Source organism: Rousettus aegyptiacus, unplaced genomic scaffold (genome assembly GCF_014176215.1).
Source record: "Rousettus aegyptiacus isolate mRouAeg1 unplaced genomic scaffold, mRouAeg1.p scaffold_m13_p_6, whole genome shotgun sequence".
In the NCBI taxonomy this organism is placed as follows: domain Eukaryota; kingdom Metazoa; phylum Chordata; class Mammalia; order Chiroptera; family Pteropodidae; genus Rousettus; species Rousettus aegyptiacus.
This window is the reverse complement of record NW_023416309.1, coordinates 14,501,171-14,526,985: the sequence shown is the minus strand read 5'-3', so window position 1 is coordinate 14,526,985 and position 25,815 is coordinate 14,501,171. Positions and strand designations below refer to the sequence as shown.

The 25,815-nt window shown below is 35.1% G+C and overlaps 1 protein-coding gene across 4 annotated transcripts in view; it reads right to left on the bottom strand.

The window, feature by feature from the left end:
* Nucleotides 1-25,815, bottom strand: part of MICU1 (mitochondrial calcium uptake 1) — a 183,148-nt gene that overhangs the window by 12,235 nt on the left and 145,098 nt on the right. For all 4 annotated transcript variants that reach the window (XM_036223805.1, XM_016162281.2, XM_016162283.2 and 1 more), the window contains 2 exons: nucleotides 22,621-22,758; nucleotides 11,386-11,494 (listed from right to left, as the gene is read on the bottom strand). In XM_036223805.1, coding sequence (XP_036079698.1) covers nucleotides 11,386-11,494; nucleotides 22,621-22,758 — 247 coding nt within the window. The remainder of the gene's footprint in view (nucleotides 1-11,385; nucleotides 11,495-22,620; nucleotides 22,759-25,815) is intronic.

Here is a 25,815-nt window from a genome sequence, read left to right as displayed (position 1 = left end):
TGCAGCAAGTAAGCTAAGTTGGGAAGGTATTAATGGTTGGGAATGTCCTTTTGAGCTTCCCCAAACCATAATTTATATATACCTGTGCTTTTCTTAGGTACATTTTATAGAACTGTCACTCTTCTGCAACTACTAAACCAAGCTCCATTAATTAGATCTTATAGAGGCACTAGCCAAGGTCTAATTAAATTTTAAATTTCTGAAAAAGAAAATAAATTAAAACTGCCACCCTTCTTTTGGGAATTCAACAGCCTTGCTTTGGTTTCAAATGTATCTGATCATTATAAGTTAGTTCATTTTCTTTTTTCCTTTTTTTTTTTTAAAATGTTGTTTTATTATTTTTTATTAAGTTTATTGGGGTAACATTGGTTAATACGATTATATAATTTTCAGATGCACATTATAATTTGATATCTATATGTTCTATTGTGTAATTACCACCTAAAGTCCAGTTTCCTTCAGCTATCATATATTTGAAGTTAGTTCATTTTCATACAGATTTGGATATAACTGTAAGCTATAACATGTCCTTTAAAACATTATTGAATTCCATAAAAAGCTGATTTAGTTATAGTCATAGAATTTCAAATCTGGAAGAACCTCGGATATATTTAATATAACTCTAACTCGAGGGTCCGAGAAGCTGTGATTTGCTCTTGGTGTCAAGAAAATAAATTACGTGGGAAGATGTCATAGTCCTATCATTTCTTCCCTCACCCTAGGCTATTATTAGAGCATTTCACCATCCTTTCAGGATCTGATCATGTTCAGAATTAGTTTACTCATTTATTCAACATTAACTGAGCATCTACTACATATATAGAACTTTTCTAAGCTCAGAATAAAATACAAAGATGTGGAAAATATGGTTAATAGCCTCAAAATCTTATACTCTAGTAAAAAAAAAAGCAACTCCCCCTTGAATGCTGAGGCTATTAGAGATACTAAAAGGGGATAGATATTCCTAGGAACAGAGAACAAATAATGATAATGCTTTCTGAAAGTGCTGATCCCAAGAATATTTGTATGAATGATGAAACTTAGGAAAAGCAAAAAGCTCCAATCCTCCTCATTAATAAGTACTAACAACTTATAACTTCCAAAATAATTTGAATCTCAAAAGTGACTCAGAAAAAAACATTAGATATTACTTCCTAAGAAAACAAAAGTAAGCCTCATCAGGTCCTAGCGTCATTTTCATTTTTTAAAAAATCTCTTTTTGCAAAGTTTCCATGTTAGATAGGTTGTTTTCAGTCTGTTAGCTCTTTAATAAGATAAGCAGGCAGAGGAAAGGTAACTGAGTAGCAGGTAACTGAACTCAGGTTGGAGTTTAAAACCAAAATTTATGCTTATACATTTCTTGCAAATTGTTAATGCTCAATAAATGCTAGATGTTAGATTGGTATTTAAAAGTGTAACAAATCCTTGCCACACCAATAAGTAGAGGTGGTAAAGAACACCCTCATTAGTAGAAGCTGAGAAGTTCACATCTGTAGGTCCTTTATTTCTATGTTGAGAAATTGAAAGCTTAGAATATATGTATGTCTCTTTCTGTGCTACGTGTACTTTAGGATTTTGTTTATTGATTTCTTTGCTGAAGAGTTACATGTTTAGAGAGGTGACAAACACAGGTGCGTCTCCTATGTGTGATAAGGTAGATTAGACAGCTCCGAGAGTCTATGTTACTATAATTAAAGTGTGCACTACAGATTTTAGAGTGTGTCTGTAGAACCTGGGCCTGAACAGAAGAAACAAATGTAGAAGGAAAATGTCATACATATTTCATATTCAAGGGAAGGGCACTAACTCTAAAACATCACAGTTTCCAAAAGGCCTTTATTCTTTCTCTAAGTATGGTTAACTCAGCCAAAGGGAAATGGGAGGAAATAGCCTAGACCCTGTCTTTCTTAAGCTACTGAAGCATACTTAAAAATGGCAAACCTGCATTGCTTCACGGATTTTATTTCAGCAAAGATTTTCAAATTCCAGCAGCATTTTGGGATATACAGAGAGGCAACAAGATGGTGTGATAAGAACACAGATTTTGGGGTTAGAGAGACCTGTGCTTAATCCTGGCTCTACCAGTGCTTAGCATGAGCAAGCTGCTTTAGTTTTATATTTCTTCATCCATAAAATGGGGATTAATATCTTTCAAATTTAAGGATGAAGAGAGACAATGTCTACAAAGAACTTAGCGTTCTGCCTGGCATACGGAAGCTGCTATGAAATAACTAGCTGCTATTAGTGTTCTAACCAGCCTCACGGTTCTCCAAAGGGCAATGCTACAGGATTATTAGGGCTCAGAAGAGGGTGGTGGTTTGTCTGTCAAAGATGATTGTTCAGAATATAAGAGTTTGTTGTGTTCTAGAAATTACTTCATGAGAAATTTCTGACTCCCCTAACAACTTAGTAGGGACCTAAATGCCAAAAAGACTCCTTTATTCATTCAAAATTATTAGACTCAAAGAATTTGAAAGTCACAAAGGATCTTAGAGGTCATCCATGCCACTTCAGAGAAAAAGGAAATTGAGATCATTTGGTGATATGGCTGATATTTCAGAAAAAATACCTGAGGTTGCAGAGAGCATCCTGTGGCTGTTATGCCACAGGTTTTATTATTTATTCTCTTGGCTTGTCAGACAATAAGGCATATAGAATGACTATAAAGAATTAAGGCCAACCCATGTCATAAATTATGATTTTTCAATCTAAATAGGCTTATGCTGGGGCATGAGGATTAAAGGCCATGGGCTATATTTTATATTTGTGTGATTATTTTTCTGTATTATAGTTTAAAGTACACAGGGGACACATGATCTATAAGATCATGAGGTGCTTTATAATGGGGCTTTATCATACCTAGAAACTTTTTACTTTTCTTGGCAGAAACTAGTATACTCTAAGTTATACAGGCTATAGCTCATTCTAGAGCTCTGACTCAAATCTAACTTTCCTATCATAGGATGCAATTGGGGAAAAAGTAACGTTCAATTTTCCATTGCTTCTTCAGCAGACTAGGTAAATCATTCAGACAGCCCTTCAGAAGTTAGATATCTAATTTTATGCCCAGTATGTGTACAAAAATGCAGTAGGACCAATTTCTCTTAAGTGTTAAGCAAAAGAGACAACCTATCGTGGAAACATACAATATTTCATGGAGAAAGGTTTTTTTCTTCAAACGGACATAATTTACCAAGGACATTTCATCCTTGCATGAGAGTTGTCATTCTCACATGGGCCACGTAGAACTAAAGAAAGAGCCTCAACAAAATTTGGCATTTTACTCTGGAGGGAATAGATCATACTGTAATATAGTAAATCTGCAGTTGCCACTTGCCTGGATTCTCAAACTGTTCTGAGGAACATTAGTTCTGTAAGTTGTTAAAAGACATTTAGGGCAAATTAAGTTTGGGAACTATATTGCTTTCTTGGAGATTAATAATGCACATTAGCATATTAAAAAGTTGGCAGAAGTACTGCTGCAGGAAGAAATTTTGTATAACTTAGCATTTTTCAAACTTATTTGAACCATGGAACATTTTTTTTTTTTTGAAACCCACAGAACCATTAACATATTGCAGTATATAGCGTTCTTTACAATGCCGTTTGGGAAATTCTGTGCTAAATTATGTCTAAAGACAGGTTTGCAAGCTCTAAAACAGCCAAGGAAGAAACTGTGCCAGGGCCTCTAAAAAGGGTTTAGATTTCTGAAGGTCCTAACCTTTTGAGAAAAAATAGACAGTTGAGCCTGAGAGCAGAAGACAGAAGTACCCTTACCTTTACCCACTCCACAATTTCTCCACCCCCGACATGGGTCAGAGGATCTACTTTTAATCTTATTTAATTAGCACTTACTGCACCAAACTTGACCAGCTTCTATACTTATCTTTCTCCCCTATTAGATCGTGAGCTTTCTGAGGGTACTGTGCCCAGCTCTATAGCCTAGTACCTATGCTGCTTGCTGAATAAATAGATGAACCACATAAAATCTGGTTTATCAATATTTACTAAACATTCACAATGGAAGCAGCTGACATTTATTAAACATTCACCATATGATAGGCACAAAATTAAAACTTCATAAGGTGGGTATTATTATCCTGCTTTTAAAACCATAGAAGCTAAATTCAGAAATTGCCCAAAGCTACTCAGCTGGTAAACAATGGAGTCAAGATTCAAATCCAGACAATACAACTTCAGAACTTGGGTTCTTAACCAATACACCTTCCTTCCTCTCTTTTAAGAGTCATCTCAGCAGTAAAATTCCATGATTCTGCAAAGGGAGAATTTGTATAGAACTCAAAACAGTGGGAAAATCACTAGTAGGACTGTCAGGATCAAGAGGGTTTAAAAACAAAGGGGAGGGTGCAAGGAGAGCCTGCAAAAAATCAGCAAATCTGGCAGAGTGAGGAAACGTGAAAAGAATAGTGGAACACGTGCTAGAGGCCTCTCTGAGGAAGTAACATTTGAATTGAGACTTGAAGGATAAATAGAAGTTACTCAGATAAAGAGTAAAATTAGGTTTCTAAAAATTAAGTGTTTTAAACAGACAATACAAATATTCTCGCAGTGAATTAAATTCACAATTTACTTTTTTTTTTTGCTTCTATTTGTGCCTTATTTTGTAGACTATATATAAGTGATATTTAGTTCTTGGTTACTATAGTGGGTTAAATTGTGGCCCCCCAAAATATATGTCTACATCTTAGCCTCTGGAACTTGTGAATGTGACTCTGTTGGAAGAAGGGTCTTTGCAGATGCATTTAAGATAAGGATTTTGAGATGAGATCTGGGTTAAGGGTTACCCGGGTGGGCCCTAAATGCAATGAAAAGTCTCCTTATAAAAGGGACATACAGAAGAAAGATATATAGAAAGAAGGAGAGGAAGGCCATGCGAAGCCAGAAGCAGTGATTGGAGTTATGTGGCCACAGGCCAAGGAAAGACAAGAGCTTCCAGAAGCTGGAAGAGGCAAAGGAGGATTCTACCCGAGAGCCTTTAGAGAGCATGCCCTTGCCAATATCTCGATTTCAGATTTGCGGCCTTCATAACCATGAGAGAATAAATTTCTATTGTTTTAAATCATTAAGTTTGTGTAACTTGTTATGGTAGCCCTAGGAAATGAATATACTTGGCTTCTCCCTGTCACTGTGCATGAATCTGGGCCAATTTCCCCTAGATATCTATCATTTTACACTCAGAGAATCCAGCGTTATACAGATAAAGCAAACTAAGAAGTCAAAACAAATGCCAAATATCATATATCTCAAAGCCAAACATATTTTTGGATATCAGATATGACTCTGTAATTTGTACCACTGCCTCTATTAGCAAGGATAATGAGGCATGCACTATAAGGAAACTATACAACCCAGGAAATGGCCTGAAGTTGTTTGAAAGAAACACTTTGTATTTTCTATTTAACCACCTGGTTGCACTTTTCTTAGCCACCACTACCCTGAATTTTTCTATTTTATACACTCTATACTCTTAACATGAACAGTGATTCATCCTATATAATTGTTCTTTAAAGTACTTCTATTGTCAAAAAGGGTATACAAATAGAAAGAAGAGCTTATTAATATTAATTTTGCAATAAGTGATGATTTTATATCTGATGTTTTTGAAATTGCAGATGATGTCAAATCTGTTTTATGAAATAGAGCAATATAACCAAAGCTATTCTGAGAAATTACCCTGTGATATTACACACACATACATAACCACCATGATATCATTAAGTTTTTTTCAAAGGATTCTACAAAGATCGGAGGGTGTATTATTTTAAACAAATAAACAACCAAACAACTGTTATTTAAAAAGTTGTGATCAAGAAAATGAAATTAAAAGCACTCAGTTTGGAAAGGAAGAAATAAAATAATTTCTATTTGCAGATGGCATGATTTTATATTAGAAAATCTTAAGGAATCCACCAAGAAGTATTGAATAAACGAGATTATGTTTATAAAACTTCAATCAGTGCTTTGGAAAGATTTAAAAATCACACACGGCAGTACCCAAAAGAGTAATACAGACGTTGTCAGGTAAACCAAAAACTTAGGGAACACATTGCTAGTAGATGTGTACTACAAGGAATGATAAAGGAAGTTCTTGAGACTGATGGGAAGTGATACCAGATCGAAATTTAGATACTCAAGAATAAATGAAAAGCAATCAATATGGTAAATATGAGTAAATGGTGAATGTAGGTAAGTATAAAAAATTATTTTTTTCTCTTAATTTCTTAAAAGAATGTAACTGTTGAAAGCAAAAATCCTAATATTGTATTGTAGGGATTACAACATACATCCATAATATATAAATGACAACTATAGTATAAAGGATGGGTAATGGAAGATGGAACTATATGATTGCAAGGTTCTTATGTTTCATTAGAAGTGGCACAATATTAACTTTATCATGAAAAGTTTTAATTTCTAGAGAAACCACTAAAATAAAAAATGCAAAAATGTTGCTAAAAGGCCACTACACCCAATTATATGTCTATAAGAGATGCACCTAAAGACATAGATAGGTTGAACATAAAACAATGGAAAAAGGCGTACCATGCAAACGATAACCACAAAAAAAGTTGGAGTAATTATATTGATATCAGACAAAATAGATTTCAAGAAAAGGTGTATTACTAAAAATAAAAGGGGAACACTTCTTAAGGATAAAAGGGCCAATTCATCAGGCAAGCATAATAATCATAATCATTAAGTGTGTATGCACTTAATACCACAGAGCTCAAAATTCATGAAGCAAAGACTAACATCACTTAATAGGAAAAATAGACAAATCCACACATTGGACGTGGAGATTTTAATGTCCCTCTCTCACTAACTAGACAAAAAAGTCAGTAAGAACATTAAAGATCTGAACACTATCAACTACCCTGATCTGACATTTTTACAATACTCGAATGAAACTTTTGTAAAAAAAAAACTGACCACAATCCAATTAAAAATGAGCAGAGAACCTAAACAGACACATCTCTTAAGAAGGCATACAACAAACATATGAAAAGATGCTCAACATTCCTAGCTATTAGGGAAATGCAAATCAAAACCACAATGAGATACCACCTCACATCTATTAGAATAGCTGTAATCAACAGGACAAGATATAACAAATATTGGAGAGGATGTGGAGAAAAAGGAACCCTCGTACACTGCTGGTAGGACTGCAAATTGGTACAGCCACTATGGAAAACAGTATGGAGGTTCCTCAAAAAACTAAGAATTGATCTAACATATGATCCAGCAATCCCTCTACTGGATATTTACCCCAAAGACTTGAAAACTCATATCTGAATAGATATTTGCACATCAATGTTCATAGCAGGATTATTCACAGTGGTCAGGACATGGAAACAACCCAAATGTCCTGCAATAGATGATTGGATAAAAAAGCTGTGGTACATACATACAAAGAAATATTACTCAGCCATAAGAAGAGATAAAATACTGCCATTCGTGAAAACATAGATGGACCTTGAGATAAAAAATGGATAATGAACACATGATGCAATATATATATATGCCTTACTAGTGAATTATACAACTGAAACTTACTGGATTTTGTTATCCAATGTCAGCATAATAAAATACAAAACAAACAATCAAACAAAGTGACCATATGCTAGGCCACAAAACAAATGCTAACCAGTTTTAAAGAACTGAAATTTTACAGAGTGTGTTCTCTGACTACAATTGAATTAAACTAGAAATAAAAAACAATATATCTAAAAACCCCCAAAATATTTGGAAATTAAACAACATACTTTTAAATAATACAAGTCACCAAAGAAATCACAAGAAAAGTCAGAAAATATTTCAAACAGAATAATGATGAAAATATAACATATCAAAATTTGTGGGACATAGAATATTTAGTTTCAAAAGTTTATCTTAGAATACGTAAATTTCTATTTTTAAGAAGCTAGGAAAAGAAAAACAAAGTAATATGTACTGAAAATAAGTAAGTGTAAGGAAATAAAGATCTGAGCAGAGATCAATGTGATGGAAAAAAAAATCAACGAAGTAAAAAACTGGTTCTTCGAAAAGTTTAACAAAATTGCTAAACCCCTAGGTAAATGAAATAAGAAAAAAGAAAAAAAAAAAGAGATGACATAATTTACCACTGTTAGCAGTAAGAGAGGGAATTTCAGATTCTACAGATTCTGGACATCAAAAGGATAATAATGGAATATTATGAACAACTTTATATCAATAAATGCAATAACTCTGATGAAATGGGCAAATTCCTTAAAAAATACTTTTCTGAATACCGATATGTTTACTAAAGAAATTAAATAATCAAAACTTCCAAAAAAGAAAGTTGCTGGCCCAATTTTACTAGTGATTTCTATCAACAATTCTGAAAGAAAGAACAGTAATCTAATATAAATCTCTGAAAATAAAGAAGAAAAAACTCCCCAATTCAGTTTATGAGGACAGTATACTCTGATATAAAACTGAAGATATTACAAAAGAGAAAATTACTGACAAATATCCTCCAATATTTAACAAAATGTTAGCAAGTCAAATCTAGCGATATATAAAAAGCCTAATAAATCATTACAAAGCTGGGTTTCATTCAGGACAATAAGGGATAATCAGTATAATCTATCATATTAAGAAAATAAAGGAGAAGAGCTAGATGATCATTATTTATATAGAAAAAAATATTTTACAAAACTTAACAGCCATTGATGTTAAAAATCTTTTTTAAATTTGGAAGAGAAAGAAATTTCCTTAATCTGATAATGAGCATCTATCTAATATCCAACTTAATGGTGAAATATGGAATGCTTTCCACCTAATATCGGGAAGAAGCCAAGGACAGCCACTCACTTATACTCAACATTGTACTGGTTGTTAGAGCAAGTGCAATAAGGCAAAGAAAAAAGCATAAATACCAAAAAAGAAGAGGTGAACTATCTCTGTTCGCAGATGACATGATTACTTACATGGAAAACCCAAGGAATCTACAAAACAACTAGGATAACAAATTTAGCAGGCTGCAGAATACAAGACAAATATAGAAAATCAACTGTAGTTTAATAGCAGCAGCAAAAAACTGAAAAATAGAATTAAAATTCCATTTAGAATAGCATCAAAAAACATAAAATATTAGGCGTAAGTTAAAAAAAAAATGTGCAAGACCTGTATACATAAAAAACTACAAAGCTACTCCTGAGAGAAATCAAAGAAGACCTAAAAAAGTGGAGAGATCAAATATGCTCATGAATTAGAAGACTCATTATTACTAAGATGTCAACTCCCCAAATTAATTTGCATTTTAAATGTTATTGTAATCACAATCCTATCTCCTTTTTACATAAAAAGTGACAAGCTGATTCTAAAATATATACAGAAATACAAAGGACCTAAAATATGTAAAGCAATCTAGAGAAGGAAGAATCAAGTTGGAAAGATTTATAACACCTCCTACTTCAAGACTTTCTACAGTAATCAAGACAAGCTACAGTAATCAAGACAGTGAGTATAGGAATAAAAATAGATGTATAGATCAATGAAACAGAATAGAGAGCTCAGAAATAGATCTACATTTAAAAGGTCATTTGATTTTTGATAAGGTGCCAAAGAAAACCAAAGGAGGGCCTTTTCACCAAATGGTGCTGGTACAACTGGATAGCCATGTTAAAAAAAAAAAAATATTGACTTCTATTTTATACCATATATAGAAATTAATTTGAGGTGAATCACATATGAAATGTAAGAGCTAAAACACTAAAGCTTCTAGGGGAAAATATCAGAGAATATCTTCATAGTTTGGTTTATTAGTACCAGAAAGTAATAACTAAAAAATAAAAATTTGATAAATTAGACTTCTTTATCCAAATAAAAAACTGCTAATCAAAAGATGCCATTAAGAAAGTAAGCTACAGACTAAAAAAAATTCATAAGATATATATCTGATAATAGGACGTATCTAGAATATCTCAAGATCTTCTACAATTCAATAAGACGAGCAACCTAATAAAAATGGGTGAAAGATTTGAAGTAACACTTCACCAAAGAAGATACATGAATAAGAATACAAAAAGCTGCTCAACAGCAGAAGCCACCAGGAAAAGACAAATTAAAAACATGAGACACCTTTATAAATACTCCTGAATCACTAATTAAAAAACACTGATACCACCAACTTCCAACAAGAATGAGAAACAACTTGAACTGTTGTACATTACTGGTGAGAGGAAAAAAGATACACTGTGAAAAAGGGTCTGACAGTTTTTTTATAAAGAAACTCACATTCCGCTGGACCCAGCAATTCACTCCTAGGTATTTATCCAAGAGAAATGAAAATACATGTCCTCAGAAAAGACTAACGAAAGAATGATCATAGCTTTATTTGAGCTAGCCAATAACTAGAAACAGTTAATGTATCCAACGGAAGAATGGATAAACAAATTGTGGAGTATTCATACAATGGATTACTATTCATAAAAAAAGAACAAACAACTGTATGTGCAACATGAATGGATCTCAAAAACATGCTGAGAGAAACGTTATATAAAGAGTGTACATTGTATAATTCCATTTTTAGTAAGTTCCAGAACAAATAAAATTAAACTATGGTGGAAAAATACACAGAATTAAGATGGTCTCTTAGTAAGTTGGTGCAGAAATTGACTGTGAAGGAGCACAAGGGAACTTTAAACAAAATTGAACTTCAGTTAGTATTCATGGTAAAGTATTTAGGAGTGAAGTGCACTTATGTCTCTAACTTACTTTGAATGCAACAAAAATGACAGAGTGATAGAGGCATGAATATATGCATAGATATACTACCAGGGAACTACAGCAAAATGTTAATTGAGCCGGATATATGGATGTTCTTTGAATGATTATTTCGACTGTTCTAAATGTTTGAAACTTTTCATAATAAAATGTTGGGGGAAAATTGTGTTTTCAATTCCTTTGTTCTCTCACCTTGCCTGTACAAACTGGAACAGAATCTGTATAAAGCAAGCCAACAGGGAATGCTATTCTCAGAGTCATAATTTTATCTTAAAAAAAAAAATTTTAATATAAGAAATAAACCAAGCCATTTCTTCTCACCAAAAATGAATTAAAATGCATAGTGACTTAAGCCTCACATTATATACGTAATGAGAGAAGTTCCAACGTTTCATGCACTCTGCCTGAGCCATGACTGTAGCCTTTGGCACAAGAAAATATATTTGCTGAGTTTGACCTCTCAAGGCTCATGCAAGGCTCATGTAACATCAACAAAACAAAACAAAGAACAATGTCAAGACAAACTCATATATTACAGTTAAGGAGGGATAGTCACCTAATAGATTACAGATTCGATATTTATACTGTCAAGAAAAAACTTTTGTGTTTCATTACCTTTATCAAGAGATGCTCCAGCCATATGGTAAAAGCTCAATGCAGTGTCCACATCATTAATATTCTTCAGGAAAGTAAAGAAGTTCTCTACTTCCTGAAATGTCAGACCCTGAAAGAAGAGAGACAAGGTAAGGCAGAAACCTGTAACAAAAAGCCACATAAAATGCAGAAAACTAGGCTGTTATTCAAGCCTATCAATCAGAAATTTATGCTGTGTTTAGAACAGAGATTGAATGAATTAAAGATTTTCAAATTTGTGCAACATAGGGGAACTAAACTCTAGAATTTTACCCTGAGAAAGTCAAGCTGGCTAATTGCTTTACCCTCACATGTAAAATCTGACATGAAGTTGTTTACAGTGTGGCTGGATATCTTTAATGAAAATATTTTTGTGCCCTCTAATTAGCTGCAGTATCTATTATGACACTTCTTAAATGAGCTAAAGCCGCTTGATCTGCTATACATCTTAACAGGTGAGACCAGAGTCAGGACTTCCATTTAAATGATCAACTCAAAAGCCAACTAAGCTTTTGAGGCTTAAGCTAATTAAAGAATTACCAAAGTCAGTAATACATACTGGAACAGTCTCAGAATTTAGCAGAACACAAGCACTTGGGAAGCTGTTCATTATTTCAATTTAAAAGTTACTAAAGAAGCAATTTGCCCCTTAACTTTAATCTGATGAAATTGTGAATGAAGTTCTTTTCAAAAGCTGGCCAAAAGTTTGCTGATCTCGTCGAATTCTACTTTCTATGATGGCTCAAGAGAGTAGTTACATAAACAGGGGCTATGCGGAGTTCCCTTACAGGGAGGAAGATTTGTCCTATTTGCCTATTTCCTACTTCCCCATCCATCATGCTGTGGTGGAAAGGAATTCAATTTATAAGTAAATAACGCTGAAGAGACACTGAGGTTAATGCCTTTTAATGAAAAATCAGGTCTTTAATGGATTGTAGATGTTGACTGGCTTCACTTAATGCTGTTCCTCTTCTGATTTCCATTTCCCCACACTACAGAGCCCAGGAATTCATACCTAGAACTCGATAATAAAGAAACTTAATATAGACAATCTATTGTACTTTCCTGGTACTCTCCAAATATGTCAATGGTATCTTTCTCATTTTATCAATCACACTAAGAGCAAAAATACTGTATGTATAATTACATCACATGATCTTTTATAGTCCTCCCCCCACCCCCCAAGAATCAAAGAACTTAAACTTTTTATTGTGGAATATGATGACCATATAGACAGGCAGAGAAAACATAAATGTACAACTTAACCGTTGTAAAATGAATACTCAGAAAACCTCCATTCAAGTCAAGAAACCATTATCAGCATCCTAGAAGTCCCCCTCCGTCCCCCCAATAGGGCCCTTTCCCAAACACAGGCATCTCCTCCCAGTGGTAATCACTTATTTTTAGGAGATTCATTTCCTTTTTTTTGTTGTTGTTGTTGTAGTTGTTTAAATAGCACTACTATCTATTTATGCATCTTTAAACAGAAACAAGAGTTTAATTATGTCTGTTTTTGAACTTTATAAATGGAATCATGAAGTATGCATTCACAGTCATGCACTGAATAATGATGTTTCAGTCAATGGCAGATTGAATGTGAGAGTGTATATGAGAGTGGTCACATAAGATTACAGCTGAGCTGAAAAATTCTTATTGCCTGGTGACATGGTAGCTGTGGTAACATCATAGTGTAATGCATTACTCATGTGTTTGTGGTGATGCTGGTATAAACAAACCTACTGCACTGCCAGTAGCCAGTCCTATAAAAGTATAGCACACACACTTATGTGTTTCTATGTTTGGATACATTTCGATACACAAATACTATTGCGTTACAATTGCTTAAAGTATTCAGTACATAACATGCTGTACAGGTTTGTAAGCCAAAATCAATAGGCTATACTATATAGCCTAGTTGTGTATAGTAGGCTATAAGTTTGTTTAAATACACACTCTATAGTTGGCATAATGATGAATCTCCTAACTATGCATTTCTCAGAATGCATCTCTGCCATTAAGTGGTACATGACTGTATTTTATATAACTTCTCCCTTTAAGATGTCTATATTTTTGTGTATATCTGTAGTTCATTTATTTTTATTGCTCTAAGTATTCCATTGTGTGAATATTCCACAATTTATTTATCTATTCTATTTGGGCTGCTTCTAGTTTTTGACAATTATGAACAGTGGTGCATGTGTATTTAAGCATTCATTCAAGCATTTATGGAATATCTACTATGTATCCTGTTCCATAATATTTGGCAGTGAAATGGAAGGCCCATATTAAATTTTTCCCTAACTTGAAGTCATTCTCTTGGCCTTGACTTAGAGCATCCAGAAGCAGGACTCGCTCCTTATGTGAATATTAGAGCATGCTATCTAACGTAAACACTAGGCTAGAATCAACCTTACAGAGGAGAATCCCACTGAACCAGAAGTACAAGTTCTACAGTATCACCTGCTTGTGGATAGATACACTAATACCGTCTTCTCTTTCCCTCCATCACAAGATATGCAGAGGTGGAAACAACCCAAGTTTCCATCGATGGATGAGTGGCTAAACAAAATGTGGTATATACAACTAATGAAATATTACTCAGCCTCTAAAAAGAAGGAAATTTTGACACATGCCATATAACAATAATGAACCTTGAAGATATTGTGTCAATGTGAAATAAGCCCGTTACAAAAGGACAAATACTGTATGATCCTATGTATGTGAGGTACCCAGAGTTGTTAAATTTATATACAGAGAAAGCAGAATGGTGGTTGCCAAGGTCTTGGGAGGAGGAAGATATGGGGAATTACTGTACCTCTTAATCCCTTTGCCTTTTATTCCCACTCTCCAAACCTCCTCTCATCTAGTAGCCCTGAAAATATCCTCTGTATCTACGAATTTATTACTGCTTTTGTTGTTGTTTATTTCGTTCTTTAGATTCCACATGTACATGAAATCATGAGATATTTGTCTTTCTCTATCCTTCTCATTTCATTCAGTGTAATACCCTCTAGGTCCATCAAAGCAATATCTTTCTCCATTCCCTTCTTTTTAGTCTGTGTGTGTCTTTTAATTGAAGTGAGTCTCTTGTAGGCAGCATATGTAAGGGTATTGTTTTCTTATGCATTCGGCTACTCTATCTTTTGGTTGGAATGCTTAATTCTTTTCCATTTGAGGTACTTATTGATAGGAATGTAGTTATTACCATTTTTATTCCTGTTTTTGATACATGTTTTTTCTTCTTAAAGAAGTCCCTCCAACATTTCCTGTAATATTGGCTTGGTGTTGATAAATTCCTTCAGCTTATTTTTGTCTGGGAAGCTCTTTAGCTGTCTTTTGACTCTAAATAATAGCTTTGTTGGATAAAGTATTCTTGGTTGTAGATCCTGGGTCTTCATCACGTTGAATATTTTGTGCCAAGCCCTTCTGTCTTGCATGGTTTCTTTTGAGAAATCAGCTGCCAGTCTTATGGGTGTTCCCTTGTAGGTCACTAACTGCTTTTCTCTTGATGCTTTTAAGATTCTTTGTTTTTAACCTTTGGGATTTTAATGATGATGTGTCTTGGTGTGGGCCTTTTTGGATTCCTCTTTATTGGGACTTTCCGAGCTTCCTGGGGTTGTATGTCCATTTCTTTCACCAGGTGAGGGAAGTTTTCCATCGTTATTTTTTCAATGTCTTGTTTTCCTTCAGGTATCCCTATGACATGATTTATTTATTTTTTTTTATTTTATAGTGTCCCATAGACTCCTTAAATTATTATTATAGCCTTAGCTTCTTTTTGCTTGCTATTCTGATTGCTTGCTATTCTGATTCCCCATCTTCTATATTGGTGGTTCAATCTTCTTCTTTATCCCTGTGTTTTTTCCTTCTAATATACTCTTCATTTCAGATATGTTCTTCATTTTTGACTCATTCCCTTTTATGATTTCCATTTATATTTTTATGTTTTTTATCTCTTTGTTAAAGTTTTCACTGAATTCATCTATACTTCCCCTAAGCTCATTGAGCATTTTTATAATCAGTGTTTTGAACTCTGCATCTGTTAGATTGCTTGACTCCATTATTCCTGGGTCTCTGTTCTGTTCTCTCACATGGTTTCTGCTTCTTTGTCTTCCCATTTTGGCTGCCTTTCTGTGTCTGTTTTTATATACTAAGCAAATCTCCTAAGTCTCTCAGTCTTATTAGTGCAGCTTTGTGTAGTAGGTTTCTAGTGGTACAGTCCTGAGAGGGGTTCAGCTGCAGGCCAAGTTTAGCCCCAGCCTGTGCCTCTCTAGGGCCACCTGTTAAGATTTAGCAAGCAATCCACAGATGCTGTGCTTATAGTTGCCTCAAGAAACCACACCAGAAACAGAGGCCAGCTGCCACTAGAGTGAGTCTTGGCTCTGCTCAGTAAGGAGCACCTGACTCTCTGAGGATACACCTGTGGCTTGGGTGGGGCCATGAGGTGCAGGAAGTGGAGTTTCAGGGAATCCTCTGGGCGGACATGGCCCCTTTAAAAGGCATCTGCAGCTGCTGCTCTTATAGCCTTTGTCCGACTCAGCCACTCAGGACCGTGCGGCATTGCATCCTCGCCCCATTCTAGCTCCTTCCTGTTGCAGGGTGATTTCTCATTTCTCTCCCTAGTTGTAGGGCTTATTCATCTAGATCCCAGACAACTTTCCTTTCTGTTTGCTCCTGATTCTCTCAGAACTTTGATTTGGTTGCAAGAGGGATGAACAAAGCCTCTATCATCTATGCCATTTTTTTTTCTCCCTGTAATATTTTGCCTTTTATTACATAGATATAATAACAAATATCCACTGAGCACTTACTAACCACTCAGCACTATGCCAGGAAGAGTGAGGGAAATAAAACTGCATTGATGTCTTGATTTTATAGAGCTTAAAATTTATATAGGCCTCGTTAAAGAAAAGATAGTGCTAGTCACAAACTTCCTATTTTTACCTTAGTGAAAAATCCAGAGAGTTTTAGAATAAAGCTAGTGTACGTCTATAATATGAGGTTCATGGATGGAAAGTGAAAGGATATGCTTTTCGTAAGTTGAGCTGTTCAGACTAGAAGGCCACAGCATATGCACAATCTATTGACAGGTGACTTGAAATGCAGAGATAGTAGTCAAAGGAAATATCTTTCTTTTAGACTTGGCATCAAAGACTTTCTTGACATATTGTGGAGACGTGGAAGAAGGAGTTATTTTATTCTGTAACCAGCTGTTAAACAAACCAGTAATCTATCTACCTTTGGAAAGATAAACTTATATAAAACTGGGCTTCAGATGACTAAAAAAAGATTACAAGTACTTTATGGACAGTAGAAACACTTCTTTATGTTGCTAAAATAATTAACATTAGGAAGTTGTTAAGCAAGCAAAGAGAATTGTCTTTCAAAACTAAAGTAATTGATAAAATGTTTAGAAGAAAACATACAAAAATCTTTATGACCTTGGGCAAACAAAGAGTTCTTAGATCTGACATCAAAAGCACAATCCATAAAAGAAAAAAACTGATAAATTAGACTTCATTTAAATTAAAAACCTTTGTGCTTCAAAATACCAAGAAAACAGATAAGTTATAGACTGGGAGAAAATATTTAAAAATCATATATCTGATAAAGAATTTGTATCCAGAATTATGTAAAGAACTCTTACAACTCAACAAGATAATAATAAAACCCAATTAAAAACAATTTGAATAGACATCTTACCAAAAAAGATATATGAATGGCTAATAAGTACATGAAATGATGTTCAGAATCATCAGTCACTAGGGAAATGCATATCGAAACACAATGAGGACACCACCACATACCTATTAGGGTGACTGTAATAAAAAGACAACTTTGGAGAGGATGTGGAGAGACTGGGACTCTCATACACTGCTGTGGAAATGTAACACAGTACACCCGCTTTGGAAAGCAGTTTGGCAGTTTCTTAAAAAAAAAGTTAAACATAATTTTACCATACAACCCAGGCATTTTTCTCCTAGGAATCTCCTTAAGAGAAATGAAAACACAGGTGCACATAAGGACTTGTATGTAAATGTTTACAGCGGTATTATTTATAATAGCCAAAAATTGAAAAAACTAATGTTCATAAACTGGTCATGGATAAACAAAATATACTATATCCATACGATGGAATACTACTTACTCAACAATAAAAGTAATAAACTATTTAATATAAGTAACAACATGGATAACCCTCAAAAATAAAAGTAAAAGAATTCAGACACAAAAAACTACATTATTTTATGAATGCATTTATATGAAATATCCAGAAAAGACAAATCTTTATAGAAAGAAGATTTATGGTTGTCTGCAGCTAGGGTGGAAATGGGGATTGACTGCAAATTGGCATGAGGGATCTTTTTGGAGTGATGGAAATGTTGTAAACAGGATTGCAGTGACGATTGCATAAATCTATTTTCTAAAAATCATTGCTTTGTGCAGTTAAAACGGGTGAATTTTATGCTATATAAATTATACCTTGATAAAGCTGTTAAAGAAATACAAGGCGGTTGTAGATGAGAAGAGGAGTAAGGAAAATTTGGCTTTTTCTGGAGTTAGCTGTAAGCCAGATATCTAGTGCTGACTAGCCATGGGTGAGTGCAAACACACTGTAATGGATGATTCCCTTGCCTTGACTTTTAATTGGTCATAGCAAATCCATCTACCAGGAATCAGTCCAAATCACCTGCTAGCAATGTTTTTAGAAACTGATATTCCATAATGACCACAGTGTGGTTCAACTCTCAAATATCTGCTAGAATAAGTGAATAGGAGAGCCAAACATGAAAATTAACCATAGATAATATGGACAGTTAATAATTTCATTGTTTTATTATAACTATTTATAAGTACTAACCCTGTTTAATAGCTAGTAGCGGTATTAATAAACAATGATATATCCAGAAGGCTACTGTGGATAGGGCTATAAGAGGGAAACATATAGCAAAAGCAAATACCTTTATAACTTCTGCTTGTCAAAATCCCACTCTGATTTTAAGGCCAAGTTCAAATTGTACCTCCCCCAACAATTCTTACTCAGTCCCTTCAGTTGGTTTTGATCTTCCTTATTGGTGCCCCAAAAGATCTCAAATGTTTATTTTGGCATTTAATACATTAATACATTTGAAAAACATTTGCCTATAAGACACTCACTATATTGAGGATGACAAAGATGAGTAAGACATTGCTCTCAAGAGGCTCAAAGTTGAGTGAATTGCCTTGTATTATAATTATTATGTCTCTCTTCACTAAGAATGTTAAGTTCCATGAGGGCAGAGATTTGGTTTTGCTCATTACTGTATTCTCAATATTGAGAAGAGTGCTTGGCAAATAGTGGGTGTTCAATAAATATCAATTATGAAATTATGTAGTTCTTTGCATACATAGTTTTTCTTACTAAACTATTACAGAGTATATTGTTTGGGGATAGGTGATGTTTTTGTTTATCTTTCTTACAGCAACTGACTTAGTGTCTTACACATAGCAATATCTGCCATTGAATTGAACTGTAATTTTCAATTTATCCTTAAGTGGATTTGCTAAATTATTAAAGTTTGCAGTTTCTGCACTCTTAAGGATAGAGAACCACCACTGTGAATTACATTTATAAAGTCTCAGAAAATTCCTTCTTTTAATGAGAAGATGACAATTTGAAGGATGAAAAGTAAGAAAAATTTAGAGCTGAGTCAGGTTTGGCCTTGAAGAATTCACAGAAAAAAAGAATACTGAGGGGAATGGAGAAAATCTGGTAGAAGATAGGGACTACCCTTTAAAATAAAGCCAAAACAAAATATGTTCCCCCATTTTAAAAAAGAGAGAAAAAAAACCTGTGTGTTAAATGAGAAACATGGTAGTTACTCGAGGCTTAAATACATTCGTTTTTCCAGGAATGGCAGTTTTTCTAATTCTTTGAGCTATTCAGGCACAAAACAGATAGAGACACTGATGGAGCATGGCCCTTCCAGAGCAGTGCCTCACAAGCCTAGCTGCACATTAGAATTACCTGGGAGCCTTTTAAGAAACACTGATGCCTGGACCTACACACTAAGCTTCTGATTTAATTGGTTTGAAGAGGGACCCAACAATCCATTTATTTTTTTTCCTCCTTACGGTCTCGATTTCTTGTCATTTTCATACACATACGTTTGTCCCCCAACAACCACATTTCTTAAAAATTCCCCAAGTGATCCTACTGGGTGACCGGGGTTGAGAAGCACTGCTTCAGAGGAAGAGTATGGTTAGGAGAAATGAAATTTTGCCATGGAAAGGACAATTTTGCCATGGAACAGGAAGTGTTGGATTTTAGTCTGAACTCTCAGTGGTTCATTAATTTCTTTTTTTTCCTCTGTCTCTGTATTCTCAAAAGCAAAATGAAATCTAACAAGACTGTCAGAAACACAGAAAAAGAAAAATGGCTATGAAGCACTGCATGGTCATTAAGTATTATGGAAATATTTAGGACCTTCAATCTTTTAGGTCTAGTTTGATATTTTATACAGAACCGCACACAAAAAATGCTAACAGGATCCAAATGAAAATTTGTATTTTCATGTTAATAAATTCAAAGTGGAATAAAGAAGCAATTAGAAAAGATGGTGGTGATTCCCTTTTAATGGGAAATGGTCCTAGAGAGATGGGCTGGTGACTTTCAGAGCAAAGGCCCTTCATTAACTCTCATTTTAGTTAATTACTATGTTCACAAACTATTTAATCACCATGAGAGGACAATAAATCTTAATTTCCTTGCTAAAGCAGGCTAGAAATTCTCAGCCAGAAGTAATTTAGCACCCCAGATATTCATTATCTGACAAAATTTTCCCTTTCACTTTAGAGCTCTTTTGAAAGGTCTTTAGGTCCTAAATTAGCTCCTGCCAATGCTAAAATACTCTATTCCTTCAAGGTAGATACCCCCAACACCCAATTTACTGCTTTTAAATATAAATTCATAAAAAAACATGAATTAGCCTGTCATGATAGATCATTGTTTTAAGTCAAGTCAATGTCTGGACCAAACTTTAAAAATAAGTCTGGTCAAAAGAAAGGAGTGTTTCCTAATGCAAGCACTATGCTTCCAGCACTGGGACTAAAAATCCACCTAAATATTTGCAATCAATTTTTTGAAAGTATAATTTTCAACAGACTTGAAAATTATACTGAATAGTGTAGAAGTACTGGCCTTTGCCACTTTCTGTTAATGATGAGTCTTTCCCCCGCAGCCAAGGGAACAGCTGCTGCAGGGACAGATTGAACTGAGTTCAGAGAAGCTGGCACTCTCAGATCTCAGAGCCTAGCCTGCCTTCAGCTGCAGTCCACAGCCTGGTTCAGAGGTCCGTTCAGCTTTCCTACACCCAAGACAAATTAAAAAAAGTCTGGGTGATAAGAATTGCTTTCTGCCAACTTGGGGCAATGCTATTCACGCAAGAGTTCCCACACAAAGACTTATAACTAAGAGAATTGAGACAAGTACTAGCAATCCTATTTTTTATTTTCAGTTATTGAGTCTTTAAAGCTACAGCACTCTTATAACACATACCTCGGACAAGCTTCTCTATTCATGAGGCCAGTAAGGTTAAATAATTTGTCTAATGTCCATGGAAACCTCTGATAGGACCCAAACTCAAGACTTCTAGCTCCATATCTACCATACCATGTTTGGCAAGCCAGATCAGTTTCCTGGTCATGGCCAAATGGTAATCATTGTCCAGAAAGGGTATTGGGCTGAAAATGAGAAGACAAGGGTTTGCTGGCACTGCTCTCTGTGTGTGTGTGTGTGATCTTTAAAAGAGAGATATGGCCTCTTAACTAATTTCTGCTTTAGTTAGTCCATCCCACTTCCTGGCAAAATGCCAGATGCTGAGTCAATTCTACCATCTGCCTCTTCCTGCACCAGATGCAGCCAGTGTTGAAAGGTATCAGAGGGTAGTGTTGACTAGTGCCTCTGCAAATCCATGGTCTTCAATATCATTGCTGCTCAAAAAATGCTTAACCATTTCTTCCTGAATTCTCTAATAATCTTAGTATCAGTCTTTTTCGTCTATGCTTTCACCTTTCTATTTTTTATAAAGAAGACAGAGTCCTCTTTTTCAACATACATACAACCATGTCATTGTTCACAACCCTTTAATAGCTTCCCACTGCACTGTGAATAAAATCCAAACTCATTCCATGACTACAGGTCTTGCATGTTTTGGTTCCCATCTCCCTCTCTGACCTCATCTTAGGCCATTCTCCTCCTTGCTAGAATGCTCCAACCACATCTGTCCTCTTCAGTTCATCACACATGCCTGATTTTTTTTATGCCTATTGTGGAGTGAATGTTTGTGCCCCCTCCAAAACTTACACATTAAAGACCTAACCCCCAATGTGGCTGCATTAGGATATGGGGCCTCTAAGTAAATAATTAAGGTTAAATGAGGTCCTAGGAGTGGAGCCTTGATCCAATATGATTAATGTCCTTATAAGAAGACACATTAGAGTGGTAGCTCGTGCTCCTCCTCTCACTCCTGTGCAAACATCCAGAAAGGCCATGTAAGGCTATAGCAAGAAGACAGTCATCCACAGGCTGAGAGCCCTTGTTAGAAATCTAATTTGCCAGCACCTTGATCATGGACATCTAGCCTCCAAAACTGTGAGAAACTAAATTTCTGTTCTTTAAGCCACTTAGTCTGAGAGCCTCCTCCCCACTCTTCCTCCTTTTCTTCCTCTCTTCTCTTTCTTTACTTTCTTACTTCTCACTCCAATTTGCCCTCCAACCAACTGCTCTAATAAAACAGTTCGCCCAAAGGTAACCAATATTACCATTTTACCAAAACCAATGGATGTTTATCATCTTATTTTACTGGGCCCTCTCTGTCACATGTGACAGTGCAGACAGACCCCTTATTTCCTGAATCCTCTACTTCCCTGGTTTTGATTTCACTAATTTTTCTAGGTATTTCCCTAAACATTTCCTCAAGATTTCCTTTCTGAGCTGCTTAAATGTTAGTATTCCACTGGATTTCATCTTTGGCCCACAGTTCTTTTCTATATTTTACTCTCTATGGGTAATCTCAATCATTCTTCTGGTTTTAACTCTAATAGTGTGGTGATGATCACCAAATCTACCTCAGTCCTCTAAAGTAGATTTAAATATCCAACTGCCTTCTTTGGTTCATCACATCATACGTTCCCTTGGTTCGTTTTTTTTTCCTTCCTCTAGGCAAAGATACGTACCTTCCCCTCTTTGAAGTGCTTCTTGAGCTGCTTCTGCATGGCGGTCAACTTCTTGGACTGTACCCCACTGTAGGCCAGCAGCATGCCACCAAACTGCCTCTCAGTAATTCTCCCATCCACAGGGTCATGGCGTTCAAACTAAAAGGAAAACATAGAGTGTTCTTGGGGTGAAATGAGAAGTATTTTGACATGGAATGTGGAATGATCAATTGTGTTGGATGGCAAAAAATAGTTGATGGCCAGGATTGTATTTTTGAACTAAAATTCTCACTAAGATTTGAAAAAACTCATCAAAAACAGAAGATCTGGGTTCTTCAGATCTGCCACTAAATATTTATGTCTTGAGGAAACTACTCTGGGCCTCAATTTCCTCATGGATAAGGCAGAGCAGCTATAACACCTCATACATGTTACAGATCAGGAGCATCCTTGTGGGTATAAAAACAATGTTAAAACTCCATTCAAATTCAAGAATAATATTATTGGTAATAAGTGCTCTTTGGAGCACCCATATCTGTGCATCTCAAAGAAGACTTAAAAGCTAATTAACATAAATTGGATCAATTATGTGTATTATTATACACTTAGACCTTTAAGGATTTCAAGTTTTCCCCCAAATGGTAATCAAACGCTGGTACATCAACAAAGCTTGAAATAAAATGTATAGAGTATGGGTAGGATACCTTAATTAGACATGCTTACTCACCACAAAGCCACTGGGAAAAAAAAATCATTAAATATACATTTAAATATGCAGATGGAAGGTTAAGTATTAAGGACCTCTCGCTAATCCAAGTAATATCAGAAAATGAAGGTTTTAATTTAAAAATGAAAACCAGAACATCATCTCCGTGTCAGCTCCAGTGTTAATGATACTTACAAATGCATAAATAGTAAAATGGCTAAAGATGGGCCCAGAAACTAATTGGAAAGCAAAATGATTTGAAGATGGAAATATTTCCCCATGGTCTGATTAGAAAGTAACAGTTACCAGAAAACTCTCAGATTTCTGTATGGTGGGACACAATCCTGTTCTCCTAAGAGTATGTATACACAGACATAAGACGTTGCTAGGTAAGGTCAGGTCAGCAAACATTTCTTGAGTGTCTACTAGTTGTCTACACTGTGTTATATCTAGTGGGGTACAGTTTGTGTCCTTAGGGTCTTCATCTAGTAGAAAGCTAAGACTTACTTTGAGATACAATATAAGGAAGTATGTAGTCAAGAGTGAAATTCTCTTTCAATTCTCACTTCCTCAGTTAGCTGGGTTCGTTGATATACACCTCATTTTCTCACTGGTGAGACTGTGTAAGTGAGCAAGACACAAGAACTACATTTTACTGAGCACGTACTCTGGGCCAGGTACTTCACCATATATTCTTTCATTTAATTACTATAACAACCCTATGGAATAAACACGATCAGCTTCATTTTGCAGATGAGAAAATTGAGGCAACATGTGGGAGAGCTGGGATTCAAACTCAGCTCTGTCTGGATCCAAAGACTATATCTCAATATCAGTGTTTTGTCTTTTTAAGCAGTGGTACACATACATCCTATAGGAAAAAACTATGTTGTTTTAGAAAAACTTATACAGCCGTGGGATTTAGTCATATTTAAAGTGAGAAGCAAAATTATTTCCAAAGACATCAACACCATCAATATAACTGAAAGCCTCTTTTTTTAACTCAGCCACTTACTATTTCATGTTTGTCATACCATCACTTCTACGGAGCTGATTAATTTTTGACAACACCAAAAGTTTTCAGGATTCAATTTAAGTTTGATTTGTGATTCAATTTACCATCTTGTACCAAAATGGAGGACTGACAAAATTTTTGCAAATGGGTATACTTTCCGCAAGTTTTAAATCAGATTTTTGTGAAATGTGATACCTGGGTGAAAGCTGGAGATGCATAGTTTGTCCACTGGCTTCTTTAGGGCAAGTGAAACAAACCTGTGGTTCTGCTCTCAGGATTAGGCTTTAACAATTTAGGGAGCTCATTTTACCTTTATCTTAAATGCCACAGCTGCAGAGAAATCCCACATATTTGAATTAGATGAGTTTTAAGCATTATTCCACAAGACAGATTTAAGGTTGAAATGTTTCTCGTTCATAATGTTGGCAGCAGCAGCAGCTCACTCAAGACTTATGAAAGACGTGTATTCCTCTGTTTGCTACAGGAGCATAAAATCTCACCACTGTTATACTTCAAAAACAGTAAAGACAATTTCCAGTGGAGATCCCCAAGAAACAATGCCAATACTCAAGTAAGCATTTTTACTAACGTGCTTCGAAAACTCAGATTTCTCTATTATTATTATTGCTATTATTTTGATGTGGTTGGAAACTGAAAGGGCTTAAAAACTAAAACTAAAACTAAAAACTAAAATTCAGCTCTATGTAGAATGGCTCACTTCAAAGTTTACTAGCTCCTCTGTAATTTGATTTTGGGCAGCACCTCTCCTTTTAGGTTTTTAAGCTCTTTTGAGAAAAGACTACCTTATTTCTGAGGTCTTAAACATGGCAGGAGGCAAGGGAGAGCTGTTTCTCTTTACACACAAAACTGCAAATGAAAAATGATTTGAACTAATGTTTTAGTCGTTCAACATTTATTAACTTAAGACCTACTGTGCTAAGGCCAGAGAGCTTCAAGAAGAATTTCTCAAGGACTTTGTTAGGGTTAAATTTTCAAAGGCAATAGCTAGACATCATGTGGCGCTAGGGATGAAGTGTGTATTTTTTTTTTTTTAAAGTGTGTATCTTAAGCCTACGTAGTCCTGTGGGTATATCCCTGAAGCATCACATTCATGTAATTTCCAAGGACATGAGATGGTCTTTGGGGAAAAACAGGTTATTACAAAATGATCGCAATGTATAAAGTTTCTAATTGTATATTAGCAATTCAAATGATTGGCTTGTATTTTACTTAGTCAAACATTGATAAAACCTCTTTATGTTCCACATCAATGACAATTAAGAAATTTCATTCTATCTGATACTATTGCACAGAAACTGTGCATCCTAGTATATCACTAACCATATGCATTGCTTGTCTGTGTCTAAGAGAGCTAAACAGCCTAGGATATTTTCTTCTGCAGCCCTGTCACTTTCTCACATGGACACAAGCTGTTGTCTCTCTGTTGCTTCCCAGGCGGCTGCAGGGTAGGCAAAGGGGGACAGAGAAGAAGAGC